General features: G+C 45.1%; 1 protein-coding gene across 5 annotated transcripts; it reads left to right on the top strand.

Annotated features, from left to right (window-relative positions):
• The first annotated feature begins 6,332 nt into the window (after positions 1-6,332).
• On the top strand, positions 6,333-22,806 carry LRR1 (leucine rich repeat protein 1). 5 transcript variants are annotated; one of them, XM_054725399.1, is made up of 5 exons: positions 6,333-6,716; positions 6,747-6,799; positions 11,097-11,198; positions 14,250-14,971; positions 22,376-22,806. In XM_054725399.1, the coding sequence occupies exons 1-5, from the start codon at positions 6,590-6,592 to the stop codon at positions 22,614-22,616; spliced, it is 1,245 nt and encodes a 414-aa protein (XP_054581374.1). In that variant the 5' UTR covers positions 6,333-6,589; the 3' UTR covers positions 22,617-22,806. The 5 variants fall into 5 exon arrangements, with proteins under 5 accessions (XP_054581374.1, XP_054581377.1, XP_054581371.1 ...); XM_054725402.1 differs by lacking the exon at positions 6,747-6,799 and having other exon boundaries at positions 6,333-6,676; XM_054725396.1 differs by having other exon boundaries at positions 6,333-6,799; positions 11,100-11,198.
• The last annotated feature ends 3,589 nt before the right edge of the window (positions 22,807-26,395 follow it).

The raw sequence follows: 26,395 nt of genomic DNA, 5'->3' as shown, positions 1-26,395 counted from the left end.
TTTCCAACCTAGCCCCAGCCGTGCTGCCACAGCCACCTCGGGTTAAACCCAGGGCTTTAAATCTTGAATCCACCTAAAAGTTATTTAACTCTCCCCGGGAGTAAGGGAGAAATTCCTTCCAAATTACTAGCTACTTGCTCCAACACAAGCAATACTAACTGAATATGCACTAATCTGTAAGCTTGCTCTATTCTATCACATAGCGGGTATTGGGCCTGAGCTCCTCTGCCAGCGAAGGGACTTCTTGGATGCGGGGAACTGAAAGAAGACATTAGCAGCCGCAGGTAGGTGGGACATGCTTTATTGCAAACAAAGAAGCCAGCTACTGGTTGGTTAGTAGCACCTTTTATACTAACTCAAACAGAAGAGGCTTAGTGCCAATTAGTGACATCTGTGCTACATTAACATAAGTGGGTTATATAAGGGTGCGCCTGAGCAGTATGTATAGTCACTGCCTTCGCACATGCACAGGACAAGTGGGCCTTTAACAGTGATACTGTTGTGTTATGGCCTTCATGCAGGCATATGGCAAATGGGCCTTTAACATCAGATGTACTCTGGTCAGAGCCCCCACAACAGGCTCTCACAACTATTTGTTAAATGAATAAATGAACGGCATTTTACTCATTCCTTCTACAAGTAACAATTGAGTACCTACTGTAAGGACAGAAAAAAAGGCCTCTCTTTCTTTGCTCTGGCCTTCCACAGTTTGTGAGAAGCACCTGGTAATTAAACCCCGAGGTTGTCGGCTCCTCTGTTCAAACGACTGGACATGATAAGGTACTCTCAAGGTTGTATTCTTACATCCCCCTCCTCCCTGCTATTTTCTTAACTCAGAGATAATTCTCACCAAGGAGTCTCTAGTTAGTAGAAAGATCCCTCCCAACCCCCTTCAAATAAGCCTCTTTTGAACTCTTCATAGCTTTTGCTCTAAACATGTTTTACAGGCTTGGGGAAAAAGCTGACAAGACAATTCCTTAGGACATCTGCTGGACTGACTCCTGGAATGCAAACAAATTTCTCAAGACAACCCCCCTGGTAGTGAAGCATCCATCTTATATAAAAACTGCTGTTTGAAATTTTAACCCTGCTGTTTTGGCTTCTGTAAATGCTTGCTTGCTTAAATAATAAGGAAATAAGACTACTCCCTGTTCCAAAGAGGCCATAAACTTTCCCCAAAGTTATCAGTGCTGGCGCCAGGCCAAGCCTTTGGTTGAGGTCTCAAAGCCCCAGCACATAGGGCCCTTTAAGAACTTGCAAAGGGAACTGGAAAAATCCTTATTTGGGAGACAAAGAAGGTAAAAACATATAAATACCGGAAACTTCCTGTGTGACTTCACCCAGAATTTGAGAGACATTTTCCCCTGGGCCTGTGCGTAATAATAATAATAATAATAATAATAATAATAAATGTAACTCCATCTCTCTAAGCGTTGCTTGGTTCTTCTCTGGTTTTCTGTAACAGCATCTGCTCAACATCAACACAGCCCCCCTCCCTTCCTTGTCACTTAGCAACAGCAACTGCTTAAAAGTACAGTTTACTCTATCTTTCCCGCCCTGTATTGACTAGCAATACACTGGCTCTTTCTGCTCTCGGAAAGTAAAATAAAGTGCCTCCCTGCATCTGTCTCTTCTCTCAGTTGTGAATTCTTTCACAGCCTGTGTCACCAGCCAAACCCTAATGAGCGGGTTAACTTGAAACCCAGGCAGACAGGGCAGGGGTCCAGTGGAAAACAAAGGCCGGTGGAACACAGGCAGGGGCAGCCGTGGCAGTTTGAGCAGCCTAATCACAGGAACCAACCAAACAGAAATAACAAAATGTTTCTGGACATGGGAGAACAAGGGAGGGCCTGCAGCAGCAAGGTGTAGGAACACATAGAAACAGAGAAAGTTCAGCATAGGAACAGAGAGAGAACACACAGAAACGGAAAGTTCAGGTCCTTGGCTGGGCAAGAACAATTGAGGTGACGACAAGGATAGACATAGAAACAGGCTTGTAGCAAATATATACCCCTGGACAACAAGGCTTCCGGGGGGCAGCCCATCATTGGGCCCTCCTTCCTGTGAGGGGAGTCTGAATCTGCTTGTACTAAATTTCCACACTTTTGCTTAAATCTTCTGGTCCATGGAGTTCATTCTTCAGTGTTGGGAGACACAACCCCGAGGGGCGTGGGGGGGTGGGGAACCTTGGCTCACTGTTCAGGTTATCACTAATACCTACTAAATGTGAACATTACTTTGGCCTTAAATATAACAGCAATGACTCAGAACCTGTCACCAGGAAGCCTATAGCCTAAAGGTGAAGACAGGCATTAAATAAGTAATCATATAGCAATATTTTAGACAAGCTAATGTAAGATTTTTCTTGCAAAAAGTGCTAGATGAAATATCATGTTTTAAAGTACAGAGTTGAGCCGTTTTTGGCTCACTGGATAGAGCGTCAGCCTTCGGACTGAAGGGTCCTGGGTTTGATTCCAGTCAAGGGCACATGCTGGGTTGTGGGCTCGAACCCCAGTAGGGGGCATGCAGGAGACAGCCGATCAATGATTCTCTCTCATCATTGATGTTTCTATCTCTTTCTCCCTCTCCCCTCCTCTCTGAAGTCAATAAAAAAATATTTTTTAAAAAAGTACAAAAAGTCACTGTGGAGAAACCAAGATGGCGGCATAGGTAAACACCTAAACTGCAGCCTCGCACAACAATTTTAAAAATACAACTAAAAGACAAAACGGACATCATCCAGAACCACAGGAAAGCTGGCTGACTGGAAATCCTACAACTAGAAGGAAAGAGAAAACCACAAGGAAAATCAGAGGAGCCGTAAAAGACTGAGGTACAGAGACACGGGCGTGCGCGTGCGGAGAGGATGGAGCCAGAGAGGACGGAGAGGCTGAGTGCCTGGCTGGCGTTCTCTAGCGGGAAGGAGATAAAAGCTCTGGACTGCGCTGAACCCCAGCTCCAACTGCACTGAACCCCAGTACTGGGCGAGACCCTGGGGACCCAGGCTCATACTGGGGGAATCTGGGCTGTAAGGCGGAAACTCAGGGGAGCGGCGAAAGGCAGAGCTCCGGAGGTGCGCACGGGAATGCCCGCAGAGGACGGACTGTTGAGTGTGCCGCAGGATTGCTCTAGCGGGAAGGAGACAAAAGCGCCAGACTGTGCTGAACCCCAGTTCTGACTGCACTGAACCCCAGTTCCGGGAGAGAATCTGGGAATCCAGATTCATAGGGGGAGAGACTAGACTGTTTGGCAGTGGGCGAAACTCAAGGGCGCCTTTCTCTCAGAGGTGCTTGCAGCGAGTACTGAGGGACACTGAGACCCAGGAACCTCATAGGGCGGGGCTGACTGGAAGCCAAGGCTGTAGGCTCCACCCTGAAACTCCGCCCCATCCAAGCTGAGCACAGAGGCTTTTACAATTTTGCAAGTCTAGTTGAATAAGGCTGTCTCCTGGCGTAGACACAGCTGATCCTCACAGCCAATTGGCCTGGAGGTCAACTCCTCCCACTGATACCAACAACAATCAAGACTTAACTACAACAAGGCTGTACACACAGTTCACAAAGGAGGGCACCAAGAGTGTCCACCTCAGGTAACTGGGGAGGCCAAGCCACTGGCCCGTATAGGACAACTAGCACACAAAGCTACCCTACCAACTCAGGGAAGCAGCGAAAATGCGGAGACAAAGAAACAGATCACAAACCAAAGAAATGGAGGAAAACAAACAACTGGACATAGAGTTCAAAACCACGGTTATAAGGTTTTTCAAGAATTTCCTAGAAAAAGCTGATAAATTTAGCAAGACCCTTGAGGATATGAGAGAGACCCTCGAGGATATGGAAAAGGACCAACTAGAAATTAAGCATACACTGACTGAAATAAAAAATATTATGTAGACACCCAACAGCAAATTAGAGGAACGCAAGAATCAAGTCAAATATTTGAAATACAAAGAAGCAAAAATCACTCAACTGAAAAAGCTAAAAGAAAAAAGAATCCAAAAATTTGAAGATAGTGTAAGAAGCCTCTGGGACAACTTCAAGCATACCAACATCAGAATTATGGGGGTGCCAGAAGAAGAGAGAGAGCAAGATACTGAAAACCTATTTGAAGAAATGATGACTGAAAACTTCCCCCACCTGGTGAAAGAAATAGACTTACAAGTCCAGGAAGCGCACAGAATCCCTAACAAGAGGAATCCAAAGAGGACCACACCAAGACACATCATAATTAAAATGCCAAGAGCAAAAGACAAAGAGAGAATATTAAAAGCAGCAAGAGAAAAACAGTTAATTACCTACAAGGGAGCAGCCATACGATTGTCAGCTGATTTCTCAACATAAACTATGCAGGCCAGACAGGAGTGGCAAGAAATAGTCAAAGTGATGAATAGCAAGAACCTACAACCAAGACTACTCTACCCAGCCAAGCTGACATTCAGAATTGAAGGGCAGCTAAAGAGCTTCACAGACAAGAAAAAGCTAAAGGAGTTCATCAGCACCAAACCAGGATTATATGAAATGCTGAAAGGTATTCTCTAAGAAGAGGAAGAAGAAGAAAAAGGTAAAGGTAAAAATTATGAACAACAAATACATATCTATCAACAAGTGAATCTAAAAACCAAGTGAATTAAAAATATGATGTACAAAATAAACTGGTGAATATAATAGAATCAGGGGCATACAACTCTCAGGGGTAAAGGAGTGTGAGGGGTGCAGGAAGAGACTGGACAAAAATCATACACCTATGGATGAGGACAGTGGGGGGAGGTAAGGGAAGAGGGTGGGATGGGAACCAGGTGGAGGGGAGCTTAGGGGGGGGGGAAGAGGAACAACTGTAATAATCTGAACAATAAAGATTTATTAAATTTTAAAAAAAAGTACAGAGTTGAGCCCCAGGGAATCCTAAAGAGCAGATGCTAAGCAGGAATTGAAAAACCACAGAGGCTGCCCTGGGGCGATTTGTCCAGCTACATAATAGGACCTGGATTCCAAAGGAATAAGAGACCAACCTTTGGGCATTTGTGTTTAAATTGCAAAGAATGGGACTCCTTGAAAGTTTTTGGGAAGGATTAAGTATAGTATGTAAGATGAGTTCTAGCACTATTTGTTCTAACACTATCTATGAGGTCACAGGCAAGTCCCTTTACTCTGTTAGGCCTCTATTCCCCTGGTGTAAATTGAGAGAATTCAATTAGAATATCTATCTGTAAACTATGTTTTGACTCCAAAAGTTTAGAATTCTATCTTAGGACCTCTTTTTTAAAAAATATATTTTTATTGATTTCAGAGAGGAAGGGAGAGGTAGAGAGAGATACAAAAATTAATGATGAGAGAGAATCATTGATGGGCTACCTCTTGCATGCTCCCCACGGGGGATCAAGCCCAAAACCCATCTGTGTCCTTGACCAGAATCAAACCCGTTACCCTTTAGCACACAGGCCAACGTTCTATCCACTGAGCCAAACCAGCTAGGGCTAGGAGACCTCTTTAGGAGTTTATTTTGGCAGCAGTGTAGATTGTGGGTTGTTGCTTTAGCTACCTGATAACTGCCTCTGGGTTTGCTCCACCTCCAAAGTAATCTCTTTACTGACCACAGTAACCTCTCCTAAATAAGTGTGAATTTTATTCCTTGCTTGAAATTTTGCTTCACCAGTTTTCTAAGGCCTAGGTTTAGCAAACAAATTGTTCTCATCATCTGGCTACTTTATACTACTCTAATGTCCTCACCTAACGTTTATCCATCTATATATATAAAAGGCTGATATGCTAAGTGTCCTACCGACTGGTCGCTATGACACACACTGACCACCAGGGGGCAGACACTCCCCAAATCACCTAGCCTATCTTGAATTCTTTCCTGCAGGAAGTCAAGAACCCACACATCCCAGACCCGGCGCCCAGGTCCGAGTCCCTTTCGGGGACAGAATAAGGGCTCCAAAGGGACCGCCCCCTGGTCTTTCCAAGTCTCACACGCATTTACACCAGTTACTCCATCCAAACCCCTCGCGGTTGTAAAGTGGGAATCTGTTCAGCAGAAGTTTTAAAGTCAAGTGCTGTCCTGACCAGTTCCTTCTGCTGTGGCAGGTGCTGTCTCTGGAACGAGGGGAGCCCCCAAAACAAAATACCCGCCCAACAGGGCCAGGAAATGCCCCACCCTCGTTGGCAATGGGCAACCGGTGAGGGCCCTAAGGGCCACCGTGGGTAAGCACAGAAATTCTCCTCTTGACAGAGACAGGCCTTCCCCCGGAAACTCCGGGCGCCAAGTGTGTAAATAAGCAAAGGAGAGCTCCGCCCCCAACGCCAAGCTCCGGCACCGGAAGTCCGGGGAGGGCCACGCCCCCGCCCGCCGCAGGTCCCGGAGGCGCCGGCCGGGTCCTCAGCCGTGGGTGCCCGCGCTCTGCCGCTGCAGCCCCGGGAAAGCCGGCCTGCGGGAGCGCTCCCGGAGTCCCTGCGCCGAAGCGCGGCGCTGGCGGGAGCGGACAGGCAGGCCCGCGGGCAGCCCGCGCGTTCGAGGACCTCGGCGGCGGCGCGGCGCGGCCCGCGGGAACCGGCGCGTTTCAAAGTCGGGCTGAGCCGGCCGCCGCCCCGAGATGAGGCTGCACTGCGACGTGGAGGTGGTCAGTCGGCACTTGCCGGCCTTGGGGCTGAGGAACCGGGGCAAGGGCGTCCGCGCGCTGGTGAGCCTCTGTCAGCAGGCGCCCCGCAGCCCCCCGCGGCCTCCGGCCGGGCGAGCGGCGGCCCCGCGGCCCGCCTGCCTGCTCGTCGCCACCCTGAAGGACAAGCGCGGGACCCGCTACGAGGTGCGTGCGGCCCGCCGGGCCCCCCCCGTGCGCCCCCGGCCTCGCCCGGCGTGCCGAGGCGGGGGTGGCTGGGCTCGGGAGCTCGGCCCGAGGCCCCCACGTCCCCGGGGCCTCCCCGCCGCGGGGGCCTTCCGAGGGCGCACCGGCGGCCATTCACTGCTCATCTCTGCGACTGCACTCAGAGCAGTTCCGTTCGGGGGGAGTAAAATCACCGTTTCCGTTCAGTAAATCCTGTGTCTTCCACAAAGTTTTCGCTGGCGTAAAGAAGGGGGCTCTCAGGGATGCTGAGTCGTATCGAAGTCTCTAGCAATAGTAAAGCGGTAACGCTTTGGGCTGCATCTTTTTTTTTTTTTAAGTTGGCTACTGCATCTCTCTCCCTCCCTCTCTGCCTTTCTCTTTCCTTAAATGTGTAACTTCCTGAGACCTTATTTCATGGGTCCAGGGCTTTTTCTTATCTGTGGAGCAGTAGTAAACTCTCTAGAAGCAGTTGGAGGTTGCAATATAATTTTTAGGGATTCTTAAATCTTCGTTGTTAAAAGTATTACATATGTCCCCCCCCCCCCCCCCACGGACCCCTTCCCGCCTGCCCCACCGCCATCTCAGGCCTTCAGCACCCTGCTGTCTGTGTCCGTGGCTTATGCATACATGCATGCATGCAAGGTCTTTGGTGGGTCTTGAAATAGAATTTTTAAAGCATGGGTTTTATAAAATCTCTCTCCTTCATTGCCAGGCACTGTTCTTTTGTCAAAGTGACTGGACTACCCTGTGTCTATAAATGAAGTTGAGGGCGCAGTTCATTGCCACCCTTCCACCTGACTCCCTTACAGTATTGTCCTCCCCAGGGAATAGTTAACTGAGGACTGTTACAGTCTCAATCAGAGACACCTAGTGCCTCATGTAAATAGCTGAAAGTGAATCATTTCCTCCTGTTGCTAGAATCAACTCACAATTTTTCAAATCGATAGGACTTTAGAAATCACCCAACATTGTAAGGCTTACAAAATTGTTAGGTGACAAAAACAAACTCATAACTAGAATTGGATCTCCCCAGGCCTCTCTTTCATGCCTCACGCAGGTACTGCCTGTTTAAAAAGTCTGTGATGATGTCTCTCTTAAAACTCCTCTTGTGCCCTGGCCAGTGTGGCTCAGATGGTTGAGCGTCATCCTGTGCACCAAAAGGTCACCAGTTTGATTCCTGGTCAGGGCACATGCCCAGGTTGTGGTTATGATCCCCAGTTGTGGTACTTAGATGTTTCTCCCTCTCCCTTCCTTTCTAAAATCAGTAAAAAGTAACTTCCTATTGCACCAATAGTCAATTGCAGGAGAAAATCCTAATCAAAATTTTATTAATAAACCACTAATTGAAGACTTATTGTGCACAGGGTGCAGTGCTAGAAACTTGGGAGATTGATTTAGTCACTGTCCTTCTGAGACTAGAAAAGAGAAAAAGAAACCACTACTTAAAAGATGGGCTACGATAAGTGCTGTAATAAAAGTGGAAGCAATGAGATGAGTTCTGATTATAGGGGCTTGAGGAAGTTTTGCAGAAGAGGTACCACAGGGCTTGGAAAATCATAGGTGCTCAGTGAACGTGTTTTGGATGAATTAAGGCGGTGCTGGTATTGGTCCTGGGCCTTGAAGTATGGAAAGTCCCTGGGCCTCTTTCTTACACTTACTTTCCTGTCCTATGACTTCAGCTACCCTCCAATTGTGATGTCCAAATTTGTTTCTTTAGCCAGTCTTCTCCTTTAACTTACTTTTTAAAAAGCTATTATTGTTCTATTTTATTATTAGTTATTGTTGTTGATCTCTTACTGTTCCTAATTTAGAATTTAAACTTTATCATAGGCATGTATACATAGGAAAAAATTATATGAGTTTGCCAGTCTCTGTTGTTCCATACATTGACTGGGCATCTTGGAATGTATCTCCCCCTTAGATAAGGGGGGCACAATCGTATCTTAGAGGTGTGTGTGTGTGTATGTGTGTTTGATGTGATGTTTGCTCACTGTGGCACACTTTTTTCATATTACTTGTTTTTTCACTTAAAAAAAAAAAATGCTGAACAACATTTAGCTTTCCCCCCCCACAGAAATAGTCATGACTCACATCTGACTTTCTAAATCTGCATGACATATTGGTGGAGGGCAGCACATTGGTGGTCATCAGAAGGAATAGATCTTAGAAGAGCAGTGAGAAACATACCTTTCATCTTATCCAGATAAATGTAATTGAACCTGCTGTCTACTGGGAATCTTCACTTGGATGTGTTGTAGCATCTCAACCTCAAAATACCTAGAGAGTAACTGTCCTTGTCACCCATAACCTGCTTTTCTGACGGTGTTCTACAACTCATTAATGGTATTCTGCCTTATCCAGAAACCTTAAAGCCTTTGCCTCCCTGCATCTAATATATTATTGAATCCTTTCAGTTCTACCTCCTAGATATCTTTCAAGTTTTCATCCATCCCAGTTGTAGTCTAAACCATCATTATACCTTGCCTGGCTAATCTCTTAAAGGATCCCTCCCTCTGTTGTTGTCCTTTCCTCCTCCCGCTCTTCATCCCCACCCCCAAGCCCCCAGAGTTCATTCTTACCCTGTGGTTAAAGGGAACCTGTAAAGATAGAGATCTAATGATGTTCCCAGCTTAAAGTCTTTCAATGGATATCATTGTTAGGATAAATCCAAAATTCTTTTTTTTTTTTAAATTTTTTATTTATCCATTTTAAAGAGAGAGGAAGGGAGGGAGGGAGGGAGAGAACGATTTGTTGTTCCACTTACCTGTGTTCATTGGTTGATTCTTGTATGTGCCCTGACTGGGGATCGAACCCGCAACTTTGGTGTATCTGGATGATGCTCTAACCAACTGAGCTACCCAGCTAGGGCCAAAATACAAAATTCTTGTCCTGGCCAGTGTTTCTCAGTGGTTAGATCAGGATGGGCACCCTTTTTCTGTCAAGGGCCATTTAGATATTTATAACATCATTCACGGGTCATACAAAATTGTCAACTTACAAACTAGCCTGCTCTATTTGGTCAAACATTTAATTGACTCATCCCTAATGCCTTGGCAGGGCCAGACCAGATGATTTCGAGACCTTCATCTGGCCTGCAGGCCAGGTCTTTCTCACCCCGGGTTAGCGCCTAGGCCCGCACTGACTTGGGTTGCAGGTTTGATCCCCAGTCCCCCTTGAGCACGCACAGCCAATCAGTGTGTAACATCGCTGTTTCTCTCTCTCCCTCCCTCCCTCTCTCTAACAATCAATGGGAAAAAATATCTTCGAGTAAGGGTTAACAAAACAAACCCCCCACAACATTCTTAACATGGTTTAAAACATCTTTCACCACTTAATCTGTTTACCTCTTCAGGCTCACTTACCTTTTTTCGCTGGGTCTTCAGCCATACTGAACTTCTTTCAGCTCCTCACAGCTGCCAAGCTTTCTTGCTTTCAAAGCTTTGCACATTGTTCCCTCTTATTGGTAAGCTATCTTCTCTGTCTTCTAGACATGTCCTAATCCTTTAGTTCTCACCTTCAAGGTCACCTTCATATCCTAAGACCAGGTAAGATTTCTTTGCTATATAAGGTTTTATAGCAGCCTGTACTTCCTTGTCTTAATAATTGCTTACATATTTGTCTTAATTATGCTTACAATTATTTTAATAAATGTCAGATTGGCAACTGTCTAAGTGTTATTACCATGCTGGTCTTATTCACCTCTATTGTCCCAAGTCCCCTATCCTAGTTAACCTGGTATATAATGGCTTCTGGATAAATTGTTGTTGAAATCTAAAGCAGAAGCAACATCAGTCATTAAAATATTTTGAGCGTCTGTTATGTGTTAGTCATTGTCTAGCTCTGGGGATACAAGAAGGAACAAAGGAGACAAGATTCCTGCTTTCATGGAGTTTGTAATCTTGTGGGAGGCATGCCCACCCCAGACTAATGGACTGAAATTTAAAAGGCAAGTTATTACTCTTGGCAACTCACTACAGCTACATTGTTGGAACGGGAGAAGAGGAATATTCTCTCAAAACACAGGGGATTCTCTTCTCAGAAGAGGACAGAGTTAACTGGGCTGATAGAACAATAGTATCTATCAGAAGGTAGATAAGAAATGTAGCTACCCAACTACTAAAAACAAACCCAACCAAACAAAAAACTTAAAACTGTAAAATACCCAGACATAAGGACTGAAAGACAAACTGACAAAATGACTGGCATATTCTACTTGTAATAACTACTAGTATTGAGTAACAATACTTGATTTTGTTCTTTTTTTCCCATTGGTTCTAAGCAGCTAAAGGGGAACATTGAGCAGTTCTTCACCAAATTTGTGGATGAGGGGAAAGCCACTGTTCGGTTGAAGGAACCTGCTGTGGATATCTGCCTGAGTAAGGTATGATAATAAAAACATTAATGTTTAGGTTGGTTGGCTGTATTTTCTTTAAATTAGAGGCTATTTGAGCCCTAGCTGGTTTGGCTCAGTGATTAGAGCATCAGTGGAGGACTGAAGGGTCAAGGGCACATATTTTGGTTGTAGACTTAATACCCAGCCTCTGTGGAGGTTCATGTGGGAGGCAACCAATTAATGTGTCTCTCTCACATCAATGTTTCTCTCTCTGTCTCTTCCCCTCCCTTCCACTCTCTAAAAAAAAAAAATCAATCAATGGAAAAAGTATCCTCGGGTGAGGATTGACCAAAAATAAAAGAGGCTATTTGAGCATCCTGGTATCTCACATAGCTGAATAGGGACGGACTCTTGCAGATGTATTTGAAGAAGTGATGGCAGCTTCCTAGGAGTGTTTACCAGTATATTCCTCTAAAAGGGCAGAGGCAGCCTTGGTGTAAGGCTGCCCTGAATGGGGAGGAAAACTAGGTTTGCTTCTATACCCAAAATGGAGCCTTCCGGTGTTCTTATACTGGAACTCTTTGTTTTTTTATTTTTTTTTATTTTATCTTTTTTTTTTTTTGTTTTTATCTTTTTTTTATATATATATATACTGGAACTCTTAAGGAAGGTGGCACAGGTCTACATTTTGCCGGCTGAATTATAGGTTATCTAAGTTTAGTGTTTAAAAAAAAAAAGGATAAAATGCAATTAGAACCTTGTTGGGGGTATTTTATTACTATAATTATTTTTAAAACTATATAGACCATTAGAATAAAAAATGACTGTTTCTTGGTCCTAGCTCCCCTTTTTTTGTTTTCCCTTTTCCTAGAGGGTAGGAGCAATGTCTTATTCATCCTTGCATTATCCTTAACCCCCAAGCAAAATGCTTTGCAAACATTAAAAGTTGAATGTTTTAATCTGTGTTGAATGGAATAAATTTGTCCTACCTCCTTCTGTTCTTGTGATTTTTTTATTTTCCCTTGATGTTTAGCCTATCCTTCCACTAATTCTTTTGGTTGTTGTTGTTAATCCTCACCCAAGGATATTTTTCCATTGATTCTTAGAGTGGAAGTGAAGGGGAGAGACAGAAAGAGAGAAATATCGATGTGAGAGAGACACATGCCTTGGCTGCCTCCCACATGAGCCCCAACCATGGCCTGGGATCAGGCCTGCAACCGAGGTACATGCCCTTGACCAGAATCGAACCCGGCACCTTTCAGTCCACAGGCCGACGCTCTATCCACTGAGCCAAACTAGCTAGAGCACTAACTCTTTTCTTCTACCTAAAAAACAAGTGAAGTCTTACCTATTTAAAAAATAGGATAAACAAATTTCTGGGAAGACGGTTAAATCTATTGCCTCCACTTTTCTTAGGATCTGTTTTTACCTTTACTTTCACTGGTGTATCCAAAACACTGCCTCAAAGATCAGTGATCTCCTTTTATTTGCCAATCACATTGCCATTTTTTTCTCACTTTTTTTAGCTCTAGAATTTGGCACTGATGACAATTTCCTGCTTAATAAAACTTTCCTTTCTTGGCATCTGTGACAGGACCCTATCCTGATTTACCTTTAGCCACTCCTTTGTCTCTTAGCTCTGACAACCTTTTTTCTGTCCCCCAAATAAAGGCTTTATTTCAGTTTTCTGCCATACCTGCCTTCCATTCCCATATAGCTCAACCCGTATTGTATGTAATTCCCAAGTCTAAGTTGGTACTGTCTACTTGACCAATTTTCCAGATTTTTCTCACTCTACTTCACTGTATACTACTGCCAACATAATACTAAGCTCTATGTAATTCTCATGCTCAAAATGCTTCAGTGATTGCCCACAGCCTGATCATTCTGTCCTCCTTACCTTGACATCAAGCTCATCTAGAATCTATCCCCATACTGTATTTCTAATCTTTTACTCCTCTACCAAGCTCCCTCATTCTAACCAAATAGGATCTAATACTTCGTTTCCCACACTTAAAGTTCCCTATTCCTTCACACATAAACTTTAGGAAACTTGTAAAGTATCCTGCCAAGTATTTGTTATTTTTATTTATTTATTCATTTATTTTAAATATATTTTATTGATTTTCCACAGAGAGGAAGGGAGAGGGATAGAGAGCTAGAAACATCGATGAGAGAAACATCGATCAGCTGCCTCCTGCACACTCCCCACCGGGTATGTGCCCGCAACCACAGTACATGCCCTTGACTGGAATCGAACCTGGGACTCTTGAGTCCACAGGCCAACGCTGTATCCACTGAGCCAAACCGGTTAGGGCGTATTTGTTATTTTTATTTGTTTTTAAAATATATTTTTATTGATTTCAGAGAGAGGGGCGGGGGGAGAAGGGAGAGAGGGAGAGAGAGGAAACAGAAACATAAACATCAATGATGAGGCTGCCTCCTGCACGCCCCCCACTGGGGATGGAGCCGCAACCCAGGCATGTGCCCTTGACTGGAATCGAACCCGGGACCCTTCAGTCCGCAGGCTGACACTCTATCCACTGAGCCAAACCAGCTAGGGCTTGATGACAGTTCATATACCACTTGATTGGTGATTTCTCTGTTCAGTTGGAAGCAATCTTACTTGATTTTGATATTTCCTCACACTCTTGACAGTGCCATTTAGCCCTGCTTTGATAGACAAGGCCTGGCTTTTCACAACTCCTAATCTTTATGAATGGAACCCCTGTACATTTTACAGTGCACAGGGCTGTCTTGGCCTATTGCAGGGGCAGTTCATCTTAAACCCAAATCTCAGGTGGAATCTTTTCATGCTTTCCTATTTTATTTTATACTCTATGGTTCCCCCGCTGAACAGTTATCTTTAGAGTTTGTCTCTCAACATTTAAAAAAAAACAAAAAACACCTTAAAGTTTTTGTATCTGTATTGAAATTTAGTCAAAATAGAAGACTAAAAAATTGTTTTTATAACCATTTTCAGTAATAATTGCATCATTTGCATATATAACTCAACAGAATTTGTTATAGGATGAATTAGCATGTATTCATTATGTAAAATGAAATTTATACTTGTACAACTTATTTTTATTTATTCAGGCCAATTCCAGCAGTTTAAAGAGTTTCCTTTCAGCTGTGAGACTGGCTCATAGAGGCTGTGATGTTGAGACACCATTTTCACCCCTCACACCAGCGAAGACTTCAGAATTTGAAAAATTTAAAACTAAAATGGTCATCACATCCAAAAAGCACTATCCTCTAAGCAAGAACTTCCCATATTATCTGGAACATCTTCAGACTTCTTATTGTGGGCTTGTCCGAGTTGATATGCGTATGCTTTGCTTAAAAAACCTTAAGAAATTAGACTTGAGTCACAATCATATAAAAAAGCTTCCAGCTACAGTTGGAGACCTCATTCACCTTCAAGAACTTAACCTGAATGACAATCACTTGGAGTCATTTAGTGTGGCATTGTGTCAATCTACACTCCAGAAATCACTTCGGAGTTTGGATCTGAGCAAGAACAGAATTAAGGCACTCCCTGTGCAGTTTTGCCAGCTCCGAGAACTTACAGATTTAAAACTTGATGATAATGAATTGATTCGATTTCCTATGAAGATAGGACAATTGACAAACCTGCGATTTTTGTCAGCAGCTCGAAATAAGCTTCCATTTTTGCCTAGTGAATTTAAAAATTTGTCCCTTGAGTACTTGGATCTTTTTGGAAATACTTTTGAACAGCCAAAAGTTCTTCCAGTTATAATGCTACAAACGCCATTAACTTTATTGGAATCTTCTGCACGAACCATATTACATAATAGGTAAGACTTTGGTAGATAAAATGTGCTTTTGATAGCATCCTAGTGTTCTCATCATCCTCAGACTACTAGTAAGTATTTAACCACAGCTCTGTGCAGAATCTGACCCCTTGCTATGGTGGCCTTCTTGCTACTCCTTACCTCTGCTTGGAATGCTTTTTCGTTAAGAAAGTCTCATAGCTTACTTTCTCACTTCATCCAGTTCTCTGCCAAGTGGCACCCCAGAAAGGTCTTTTGTGACCCTATCTAAAAGTTTATCTTCCACCCCTTACATTGCTTGTTTTTTTTTGGGTCATAGGATGTATTACCTGGCATTACTTTTTTTAACATTTGTTTTCTGTCAGTTTTTCCCACTAGACTGTAAGCTCCATGAGGGCATGGACTTTGTCTTATTTTCCACTGTTTCCCTAGTGTCTAAAATGAGATACCTCCGCTGTTGCCATATATTAGGCACTTAATAAATGCTTGAAAAAAGGCATTGTTTTTCAAACTATGATCTCCTGACCAGCAGCATCAATATCACGTAGGAATTTGTTAGAGATGCAAGTTCTTGAACTCCACTCCAGACCTACTGAATTGTAAACTGTTAAGTCCTCCTGGTAGTTCTGGTGCACTCTAAAGTTTGATAACTCTAAACTGGTATAGTGGTAAAGTGTGGTCTTTGGAGTCAGACTTCAGCAAGTTATTTAACCTCTTTGATTCCATGTTCCCATCTGAAACAGGAACAGAGTTGTGAAGATAAATGAGCTAATACAGTGGTCGGCAAACAGCGGCTCGTGAGCCACATGCGGCTCTTTGGCCCCTTGAGTGTGGCTCGGCGTTAGAACCACTTCTTCAAAATAAGACTCGCCCAGGCTGAAAACCGACTTTTGCGCATGGGCCATGAAGTTTCAATCGCACTGTACGTGCGTGCCCGCATGTGGTATTTTGTGGAAGAGCCACACTCAAGGGACCAAAGAGCCGCATGTGGTTCGCGAGCGGTTTGCCGACCACCGAGCTAATGTAATGCCAAAGCATTTGGCACATGATAGGACTCAATAACTGTTGGTTCTTTTCCATTTGATTTGTACACTAACTGAAGTTGGTTTTGTGAGACAAGGAACTTCAGGTATTCCTTCATTTTGGTTCATGCTTCTTTCATTATTGAGTGCCTATAAAATAGTAGCAAGACCATATTTCAAAGAAGAGATTCTTAATTTTTTTAAGTAGGGGAGAGACTCTTGAAAACTAAAAAAACTGCCCTGGGTGGTGTGGCTCAATTGGGCATCATCCCATCCCATGCACTGAAGAGTTGCCAGTTCAATTCTGGGTTGGGCACATGCCTGGGTTGTGGTCTAGGTCCCCGGAGCCCATCATGTTTTGCTCTCACATCGATGTTTCTCTCTCTCTTTCTCTCTCCCCCCCTCTCCCTTCCCCTTCCTAAAAATAAATTTAAAAGAAAAATTTTTAAAATAATAAAAACAACTGACCAGAATTATGGTCCTAGAAAAATGCACACATAAGTACACACAAAATTTTGCATACAACTTTAAAATGTTCATGAACCCCACTGAAATCCAATCCAATCCTCCTTCCTCTCAATCCATTTCAAAGTATTGATACATTCAATAACCGTCACACTCAACATCCGAGTGCAAAAGGTTAAGAATTCTTATTTTAGAGCAGTGGTTCTCAAACTTAACATTTGGAATCATCTGAAGAGCTTAAAAATTCTGATGATTAGTTCCCACTCTAGACATACTAATCAGAATGTCAGCTAGTAGAACCCAGTTTAAAAAAAAACAAAAAACCCAGGTGATTCTGTGTACAACTAGCTATGAGTAAGAACCACTACTTCACACCACTGCTTCTCAAACTTTAATGTGCATTCAAATCACCTGGGAGTCTTGTTAGCAGATTGTTTCAAAAGTCTAGGGTAGAGATTCTGCCTTTCAAACAAGCTTCCTAGTGAGGCTGAGGCTACTAATCCATGAATCACACTGAATACGCTCTAAAAGTAAGAACTCACTATTTTTAATATTCTTAAGTTTTGAGAGTGCATCAGAATTAAGCTTATTAAAATATATAGTTATTAAAGAAGGCTGCTGGATTATTTTTTGAAAATTATTTTAAAATTGGTTTGTTTTTTTTTATATATTTTATTGATTTTTTTACAGAGAGGAAGGGAGAGGGATAGAGAGTCAAAAACATCGATGAGAGAGAAACATCGATCAGCTGCCTCCTGCACACTTCCCACTGGGGATGTGCTCGCAACCAAGGTACATGCCCTTGACCGGAATCGAACCTGGGTCCCTTCAGTCCACAGGCCGACGCTCTATCAACTGAGCCAAACTGGTCAGGGCTAAAATTGGTTTTTAAAGAGAGGAAGGGAGAGGGAGAGAAAGAAACATCAATGTGAGCAAAATATCTGTCAGCTCCTTCCTGTATGCCTCCTACTAAGGACTGAGGGCAACTCGGACATGTGCCCTTACTGGGAATCAAACTAACAACCTTGCCCTAGCCCAGTGGTCGGCAAACTCATTAGTCAACAGAGCCAAATATCAACAGTACAATGATTGAAATTTCTTTTGAGAGCCAAATTTTTAAAAATTAAACTTCTTCTAACGCCACTTCTTCAAAATAGACTCGCCCAGGCCGTGGTATTTTGTGGAAGAGCCACACTCAAAGGGCCAAAGAGCCACATGTGGCTCGCGAGCCACAGTTTGCTGACCACGGCCCTAGCCAGTTTGGCTCAGTGGATTGAGTGTGGGCCTGTAGACTGAAGAGTCATGGGTTCGATTCCAGTTAGGGGCACATGTCTGGGTTATGGGCTTGATCCCCCTGTAGGGGATGTGCAGGAGGCAGCTGATCAATGGTTCTCTCTTATCATTGATGTTTATGTCTCTCCCTCTCCCTTCCTCTCTGAAATTAATTAAAAAATCTATACTAATAAAAGGGTAATACACTAATTAGACCGGAGACCTTCTGGACAAAGCCATGGTGGCAGGCCGAGGCAGAGGTGGTTAGGGGCAATCAGGCCAGGAGGGAAGGGCAGTTGGGGGTGATCAGGTCGGCAGCGGGGGACAGTTGGGGGCCATCAGGCCGGCAGGAGGGGCAGTTGGGGGCAAGCAGGCTGGTGCGGGGGGGGGGGGGGGCGCAGTTGGGGGCGATAAGGCTGGCGGGGGGGGGGCAGTTGGGGGCGATCAGGCAGGCAGGCAGGTGAGCGATTAGGAGCCAGCAGTCCTGGATTGCAAGAGGGATGTCCACAGGGATTGGGCCTAAACCGGCCATCGGACATCCCTTGAGGGGTCCCAGATTGGAGAGGGTGCAGGCTGGGCTGAGGGAAACCCCCCTCCCCGTGCACGAATTTTGTGCACCAGGCCACTAGTGTATATATATATATTAAAAAAAAAACTGGCAACCTTTCTGTGCACAGGACAATGCCCAACCAATTGAGCCACACCAACCAAGGCAGATTGCTGGATTCTTATTCACGAAATTTGGATTGGAGCTGAAAAATTGCATCTCTAACTATTTCTAAGGAGATGCGGATGCTGTTGGTCAGGGACCACACTTTGAGAACCACTGGCATTTACTCTTAATTAGGAATTAAAAATTACCTGCTAAATGACAGACAGTACATGTAAGTGCCTAGAATAGTGCCTGGCTCGTAATAAGTCTCAATAAATATTTAACATTTACATATATTTATTATAATATATGAAATTTGCTTATCTAGCAATTAAAAAATAAATGTTATCTTTAGCTGTGGATGAGGTTTTAAATAATAGAGATGAGAAATATTGATGCTTAGATTCTACCTCAGACCAGCTAGTTCAGAGTTGCCAGAGATGGGCCCCTATTTTATGTTACTTTTTTGTTGTTGTTTGTTAATCCTCGCACAAGGACATTTTTCCATTGATTTTTAGGGAGCGTGGAAGAGAGAGGGAAAGACAGGGAAACATCGATGTGAGAGAAATACATGGATTGGTTGCCTCCTACAGGAGCCCCAACCAGGTTGGGGGCTGGTGAGGACCCTGCAACCAAGGTATGTGCCCTTGACCAGAATCGAACCTGGGACCCTTTGGTCCGCAGGCTGATGCTCTGTCCACTGAACCATACCAGCTAGGGCTATGTTACATGTTTTTTTAAATCTCCAAAAGTGATACTTATGATTCAGGGTTAAGATCACTGATTTGAGGGAAACTCTAAATGGTGTTTTTTGGTAATGAGTTGCTTCGGAGCTCGTTCTAGGCTTTCTCTGAAATATGTATATGAATATATATATGTGTGTGTGTGTGTATATATGTGTGTGTATGTATATATACATACACACACATATATAACTTATTCAAATTTGAAAATAATGTCCAAATGAGAAATATTGCAGACTAGAGGCCCGGTGCATGAAATTCGTGCACGAGGGGGGGGGGCGTGTCCCTCAGCCCAGCCTGCACCCTCTCCAATCTGGGACCCTTCTCACAATCCAGGACTGCTGGCTCCCAACCACTCGCCTGCCTGATTGCCCCTAACCGCTTCTGCCTGCCAGCCTAATCGACACCTAACTGCTCCCTTGCCGCCCCAAATGCCCCTAGCTGCCCTCCCCTGCAGGCCGGGTTGCCCCCAACTGCCTTCCCCTGCTGGCCGGGTCGCCCCCAACTGCTCTCCCCTGCCGGCCAGGTTGCCCCCAACTGCCCTCCCCTGCCGGTCAGGTTGCCCCTAACTGCCCTCCCCTGCTGGCCCGGTTGACCCCAGTTGCCCTCCCCTGCAAGCCTTTGGTCTTAGGTGACCCTGCTAGCGGTTCTCAATCTGTGGGTTGAGAGTCACTCCCAACTGCCCTCCCCTGTTGGCCTGATCGCCCACAACTGACCTCCCCTACTGGCCATCTTGTGGTGTCCATCTTGTGTCCACATGGGGGCGGCCATCTTGTGTGTTGGAGTGATGGTCAATTTGCATATTACCTCTTTATTATATATGACAGTAATGGGCAACCTTTTGAGCTTGGTGTGTCAAACTTCGCCAAAAAACTGAGCATAACTCGGGTAGTGTGTCACTTTGAGGAAAAAACATTATTTCGTAAATGTTTCATCGGCATGCAGCCGCCTCAGCGGCCGCATGTCATCAGAAATAGCTACGCGTGTCAGTGCTGACACGCATGTCATAGGTTCGCCATCACTGATATAGGATTATTGACTTAAGTCCACAGGCCCACACTCTATTCACCGAGCAAACTGGCTAGGGCAAGGTTGCTAGTTTCATTCCCAGTAAGGGCACATGTCCGGTTGCCCTCAGTCCAGGCATTGATGTTTTTTAAAAAGACCATAACTAATTGGCTAAATGATTTAAAAAATACAGACTAATATCCAACATGGAAAAGTGTAGAGTTAGAGGGGAAAAAAATATATGATCAAGATGTGATGTATAACTAGGTCAGAAAAATAATTTGTTAGTGATGAATGATTTGACGTGGTAATTTTTATATTATTTTTTAAATTTGACTCTATTAATAGTGGTTCCTGTAAAGTGACCCTAACCTTTACTAAAGTATAATTTTGCATGTTTTCAGCCCTGTTGTTGTTGGGTTTTATTTATTTATTTATTTTATTGATATTAAAGAGGAAGGGAGAGGGAGAGAGAGATAGAAACATCAATGGGGATTGCCTACTGGGGATCGAGCCCATAACTCTGGCATGGGCCCTAATTGGGAATCGAACTGTGCCCTCCTGGTTCATAGGTTCATGTTCAAACACTGAGCTATGCCAGCTGGGCTTCAGCGCGTTTTAAAAAGAATATAAACCTAAAGCCATGAGAATAATGCTTATTACCTATCTGTTGGTAAGTTGTTCTACCTACTGGTTATAAATATAAAGTTAAAATCTATTAGAAAAATATATGGAAATTTAAATTGTTAGATTGATAATACAGATTTAACTATTACCTGTTTCCTTAGAATATAACCAGTAGCCTAGATGGGATTGATGTAAATATGTGGTAGACACTTCCTGGCACAGATTTTTTTTTTTAAAGTAATTCTTTATTGTTGAAAGTATTACATATGTCCCCCTTTCCCCCCATTGACCCCCTCCAGCCAGCCTCCGCCCCAGACCTTCACCACCCCATTGTCTGTGTCCATGGGCCATGCATATATACATACAAGGTCCTTGGATTATTACCTCCCACCCACCCACCCTCCCCTCCCTGCCTTCCCTCTGAGATTCCCCACTCTGTTCCATGCTTCCATGTGTCTGGATCCACTCCATTCATCAGTTTATTTTGTTACTTAGATTTCACATATGAGTGAGATCATGTGATACATGTCTTTCTCTGACTATTTCACTTAGTATAATGCTCTCCAGGTCCCTCCATGCTGTCTCAAAGGGTAAAAGATCTTTCTTTTATACTGCTTCATAGTATTCCATGTTATAAATGTACCACGGCCTTTTTATCCACTCATTTACTGATGGGCACTTGGGCTGTTTCCAATCTTAGCTATTGTAAATTGCGGGCACAGTTTTTAGAAAATTGTTACTTACACAAGCAACAAATAAGTACATGTGAAAAAATGAAAAATTGCAAACAAGGCCAATTTCAAATTCCTTAAGAAAAGTAAACCACTATTTTTGATTTGATGTTTTTCTTTTCAAAAAGGGTTTTAAACTGTGGTTTAAATAAGAATGGGTTTTATTTATTTGTTGAAAAAGCTCTGAACACCTAATGTGTGCCAGCATATAGAAACAGCAGTATACAGGCAACTAAGTGCCTGGGGCATTGTTGTATTTAGGGGAAGAAGTTGGGCAGTAGGCAGGCAATCTCAAGAAACTGCCTTTTAGTTTTGTGTAGATGAGGGCAACGACTTAAACTGATATTAATTGCATTGGGTATCAATCCAAAGCAGGAGGGTGAATAATTTAAGCAAGGTGAGCACAGCCTTACTTGCTCAGCCAGTAAAGTAAAACTAATGCCCCAAACAATGTTTTAAATTTGTTTCACACAGTTTAGAATTTCCTTTTGAATAATTGATGCCTAGGAGAGTATGTGGATTTATTTAAATATTTCTTCACAAGTAGAAATCCTTAATTCTCCAATTACCATCATGAGAATTGTATGACAGAGCTATATATTTAACCCATTAACTGCCTCGATATTTTAAATTTAAACAAAAGTCCGCCGCTTGCGTCTGTAGACGCTGATGGTGTACAAATGGTTAACGTATCATGTTACACTGGTCTTACAATATATCACATACTGTTTTTGGAATATTTTCTCCATTACCCAGTTTGTAAGATAAAACAGTATATTGTGTCATTTAATTAATAGTTTTATTTTTTATGGTTGTAATTCTGTGTTCAATAATTCATATCCTAATATGTAAAGGTTTGAATCTAGTAATATATTTTAAAATATTTTTAAAACTTTTTTTCCCAATAGGATTCCATATGGCTCTCATATTATTCCTTTCCATCTTTGCCAAGATCTGGATACTGCAAAAACCTGTGTTTGTGGAAGATTCTGTCTAAACAGTTTTATTCAGGGAACGACTACCATGAATCTACACTCTGTTGCTCACACTGTGGTCTTAGTAGATAATATGGGTGGCACTGAAGCACCCATTATTTCTTATTTCTGTTCTCTGTCATGTTACGCAAATTCCTGTGAAATGCTAAAGTAATAGATGATACCACAAAAAGAAATTAAAGATCAGTTTGGGATTCATTTATGGTTTAACAATGTCACATTGGAGAAAGGGAAGCTTTTTTTGCAAACATATTTGAGGGGGAGAATGTGTGTTACTCTGATAACATTTTTAATAATTTGAAAAACCTTGATTTCATTAAAATCTAATTTTATTATGGGGTTAACTTTTGTGTTTATTGCACTTGTGTTGATTTTAGCCTAGTGTGTCCAAAATAGGTTGTGGGGTTATCTTTTAATGTTAAGCAGATGGTAATCCCAATCACTCTGGAGATAGAATTTTCTTACCAGCTTTCTTCTTTCATGAAAGAAATGAAAGAAATTGAGTTTTTGTATGCAGAAAATGTTACTTGGAGAATTAATATGGTCTAAATTATAATGAAATAATTGGTATGTAAGTTTTTTTTTATATATATATATATATTTTTGATTTTATTTTTTTTTTTTTACAGAGAGGAAGGGAGAGGGCTAGAGAGTTAGAAACATCGATGAGAGAGAAACATCAGTCAGCTGCCCCCTGCATACCCCCTACTGGGGATGTGCCCGCAACCAAGGTACATGCCCTTGACCAGAATCGAACCTGGGACCCTTCAGTCCACAGGCGACGCTCTATCCACTGAGCCAAACCAGTTAGGGCGGTATGTAAGTTTTTAAATTATACCACCTATTCTATATATAGAATTTCACATTCACCAAGTATAAGGTGGGAGTTGCTTTGGGAAAGACTTCAGCTTTTTATAGTTTTACTAGAGGCCTGGTGCACGAAATTCGTGCCCAGGGCGGGGGGGGGGGGGATGTCCCTCAGTCCAGCCTGCACCCTCTCCAGTCTAGAACCCCTCTCACAATCCAGGACTGTTGGCTCCCAACCACTCGCCTGCCTGCCTGCCTGCCTGCCTGCCTGCCTGATTGCCCCTAACCGCTTCTGCCTGCCAGCCTGATCACCCCCTAACCACTCCACTGCCAGCCTGATCGACACCTAACTACTCCCCAGCCGGCCCGATTGCCCCTAACAGCCCTCCCCTGCTGGCCTGGTCACCCCTAACTGCCCTACCCTGCTGGCATGGGTCCCCTCAAACTGTCCTCCTGGTGCCCCAAACTGTCCTCCCCTGTTGGCCTGGTGCCCCAAACTACCCTCCACTGCAGGCCTGGTCCCCCCTCAACAGCCCTCCCCATGCAGGCCTGGTCCCCCTCAACTACCCTCCCCTGCAGGCCTGGTTCCCCACAACTGCCCTCCTCTTCTGGCCCGGTCATCCCTAACTGCCCTCCCTGCTGGTCTGATTGCCCACAACTGCCCTCCCCTGCAGGCCTGGTCCCCCGCAACTGCCCTCCACTGTAGGCCTGGTCCGTCCCCCAAACTGCCCTCCCCTGCAGGCCTGGTCCCACCCACAACTGTTCTCCCTGCAGGCCTGGTCCCCCCCAACTGCCCTCCTCTGTTGGCCTGGTCATCCCTAACTGCCCTCCCTGCTAGCCTGATCGCCCACAACTGCCCTCCGCTGTAGGCCTTGTCCCCCCCAACTGCCCTCCCCTGTAGGCCTGGTCCCACCCACAACTGTTCTCCCTGCATGCCTGGTCCCCGCCAACTGCCCTCTGTTGGCCCAGTCATCCCTAACTGCCCTCCCTGCTGGCCTGATCGCCCACAACAGCCCTCCGCTGCAGGCCTGGTCCCCCCCAACTGCCCTCCCCTGCAAGCCTGGTCCCCCCCAACTGCCCTCCCTTCTGGCCTGATTGCCCACAACTGCCCTCCACTGCAGGCCTGGTCCCACCCACCCCCCAACTGCTCTCCCCTGCAGGCCTGGTCCCCCCACAATGGCTCTCCCCTACAAGCCTGGTCCCCCCAACTGCCCTCTCCTGCAGGCCTGGGTCCCCCAAACTGGCCTCCCCTGCTCTCCTGGTCCCCCTCAACTGCCCTCCCCTGCTGGCTTGGTCTCCCCCAACTGCCCTCCTCTGCTGGCCCTGTCACCCCTAACTGCCCTCCCTGCTGGCCTGGTCACCCACAACTGCCATCCTCTGAGACCTGGACTCCCCCAACTGTCCTCCTCTGCTAGCTCAGTCACCCCTAACTGCCCTCCCTGCTGGCCTGGGTCCCCCAAACAGCCCTCTCCGGCTCTCCTGTTTCCTCCCCAACTGCCCTCCCCTGCAGGCCTGGTCCCCCCCCAACGGCCCTCCCCTGCAGGCCTGGGTCCCCCAAATTGCCATGCCCTGGTTGCCTGGTCCCCGCAACTGCCCTCCCCTGCAGGCCTTGTCCAACTATCCTCCCCTGCAGACCTGGTCACCCTAACTGCTCTTCCCTGCCAGCCTGGTCCCCCCCCCCCTCCCAACTTCCCTCCTCTGCTGGCCCGGTCTTCTCTAACTGCCCTCCCTGCTGGCCTGATCACCCACAAATGCTCTCCCCTGCTGGCCTGGTCCCCTCCTAACTGCCCTCCCCTGCAGGCCTGGGTCTCCCCGAACTGTCCTCCCCTGCAGGCCTGGTTTCCCCAAACTGCCCTCCCCTGCAGGCCTGGTGCCCCAAACTGCCCTCCCCTGCAGGCCTGGTCCCCCACAACTGCCCGCCTCTGCTGGCCCAGTCATCCCTAACTGCCCTCCCTGCTGGCATGATCGCCCACAACTGCCCTTCGCTTCTTGCCTGGTCCCCCCAACTGCCCTCCCCTGCAGGCCTGGTGTGGGAGACCATGAGAGGCAATCAGGTAAACAAACCAGTAACCTTGTTTTCCCCGCTTTGCTGGGGCCTTTGCTTCACATATTTAGGTTTGATACTAAGCAGGCTTGAAGAGGAAGTAGCACTGTGGTAGGGTCAAGAGTTGCAATAGGTTCTCAATAACAGGAACAAGGATAGGGAAATTGACGGAGTGAGAAGTTTAAAGTGTACTTGGGATTCTGCTAAGGCGGAAAAAACATCCTGCCCGGGCAATGACCTTTATGCTTGCACAAGCTGTTTCTGCTTATAAAAAGGGCTGAGAAAATAAACTCGGCACGGCAGTCTTGAACTGTCTGCCCTCCCGGTAACTACAGTGTCTGTGTTCTTTAATCCTCACCCCCCTTTTCAGGTACCGTTCAACTGCAGTGCCGGCAGGCTCCGGCAGCCTGGTCCCCCCCCAACTGCCCTCCCCTGCAGGTCTGTGTTCCTCCCAACTGCCCTCCCCTGCAGGCCTGGTCCCCCCTAACTGCCCTCCCCTGCAGGCCTTGTCCCATCCAACTGCCCTCCCCTGGAGGCCTGGCCCCCCCTAACTGCCCTCCTCAACAGGCTTGGGTCCACCCCCCCCCCCCCCCCACTGCTGCCCTCCCCTGCTGGCCTGGTCTCTCCCAACTGCCCTCCTCTGCCGGCCTGGTCACCCCCACTGCCCACAACTGTCCTCCCCTGCCAGCTATCTTGTGGTGGCCATCTTGTGGCCACATGGGGCCAGCCATCTTGTGTCTTCGAGTGATGGTCAATTTGCATATTACTCTTTTATTAGGATAATGTTAATCACATAATCTTTGTGTATTTCTAAGTTTTCTTTATTTTTGAATTCGAACAAGGTTTTTGGTTGTGTGAGAGGAGCAGAAAAGTGCTACTTTTTACTGACATTGTTTTGTGTTATTTGAGGGTTCTTTTTCTGTTTATTGTTTAAGTTTTTTAAATGTAACAGGTGGTGGCCATACACCAGCTAAAGGATGAGGAGGGTTTGAAGTAAGGCAGAGAGAATAGAAAAGGAACCAACTTGAAACAGTTTGGAATCCCTAGAACTGTTCCTTCTGTTCATTCCCCTGCCTTTCTTA

Source organism: Eptesicus fuscus, chromosome 2 (assembly GCF_027574615.1).
Source record: "Eptesicus fuscus isolate TK198812 chromosome 2, DD_ASM_mEF_20220401, whole genome shotgun sequence".
Lineage (NCBI taxonomy): Eukaryota > Metazoa > Chordata > Mammalia > Chiroptera > Vespertilionidae > Eptesicus > Eptesicus fuscus.
The sequence above is the reverse complement of the archived record's forward strand: the minus strand, read 5'-3'. Positions and strand labels throughout refer to the sequence as shown.

What these genes read in the sequence shown, in the direction of transcription:
- LRR1 (XM_054725392.1), top strand. Translation starts at nt 6,590, where the DNA reads ATGAGGCTGCACTGCGACGTGGAGGTGGTCAGTCGGCACTTGCCGGCC. An exon ending in AGCGCGGGACCCGCTACGAG is followed by an intron (nt 6,800 to 11,096) that starts GTGCGTGCGGCC and finishes ATTGGTTCTAAG; the next exon opens with CAGCTAAAGGGGAACATTGA. An exon ending in TGGATATCTGCCTGAGTAAG is followed by an intron (nt 11,199 to 14,249) that starts GTATGATAATAA and finishes TTATTTATTCAG; the next exon opens with GCCAATTCCAGCAGTTTAAA.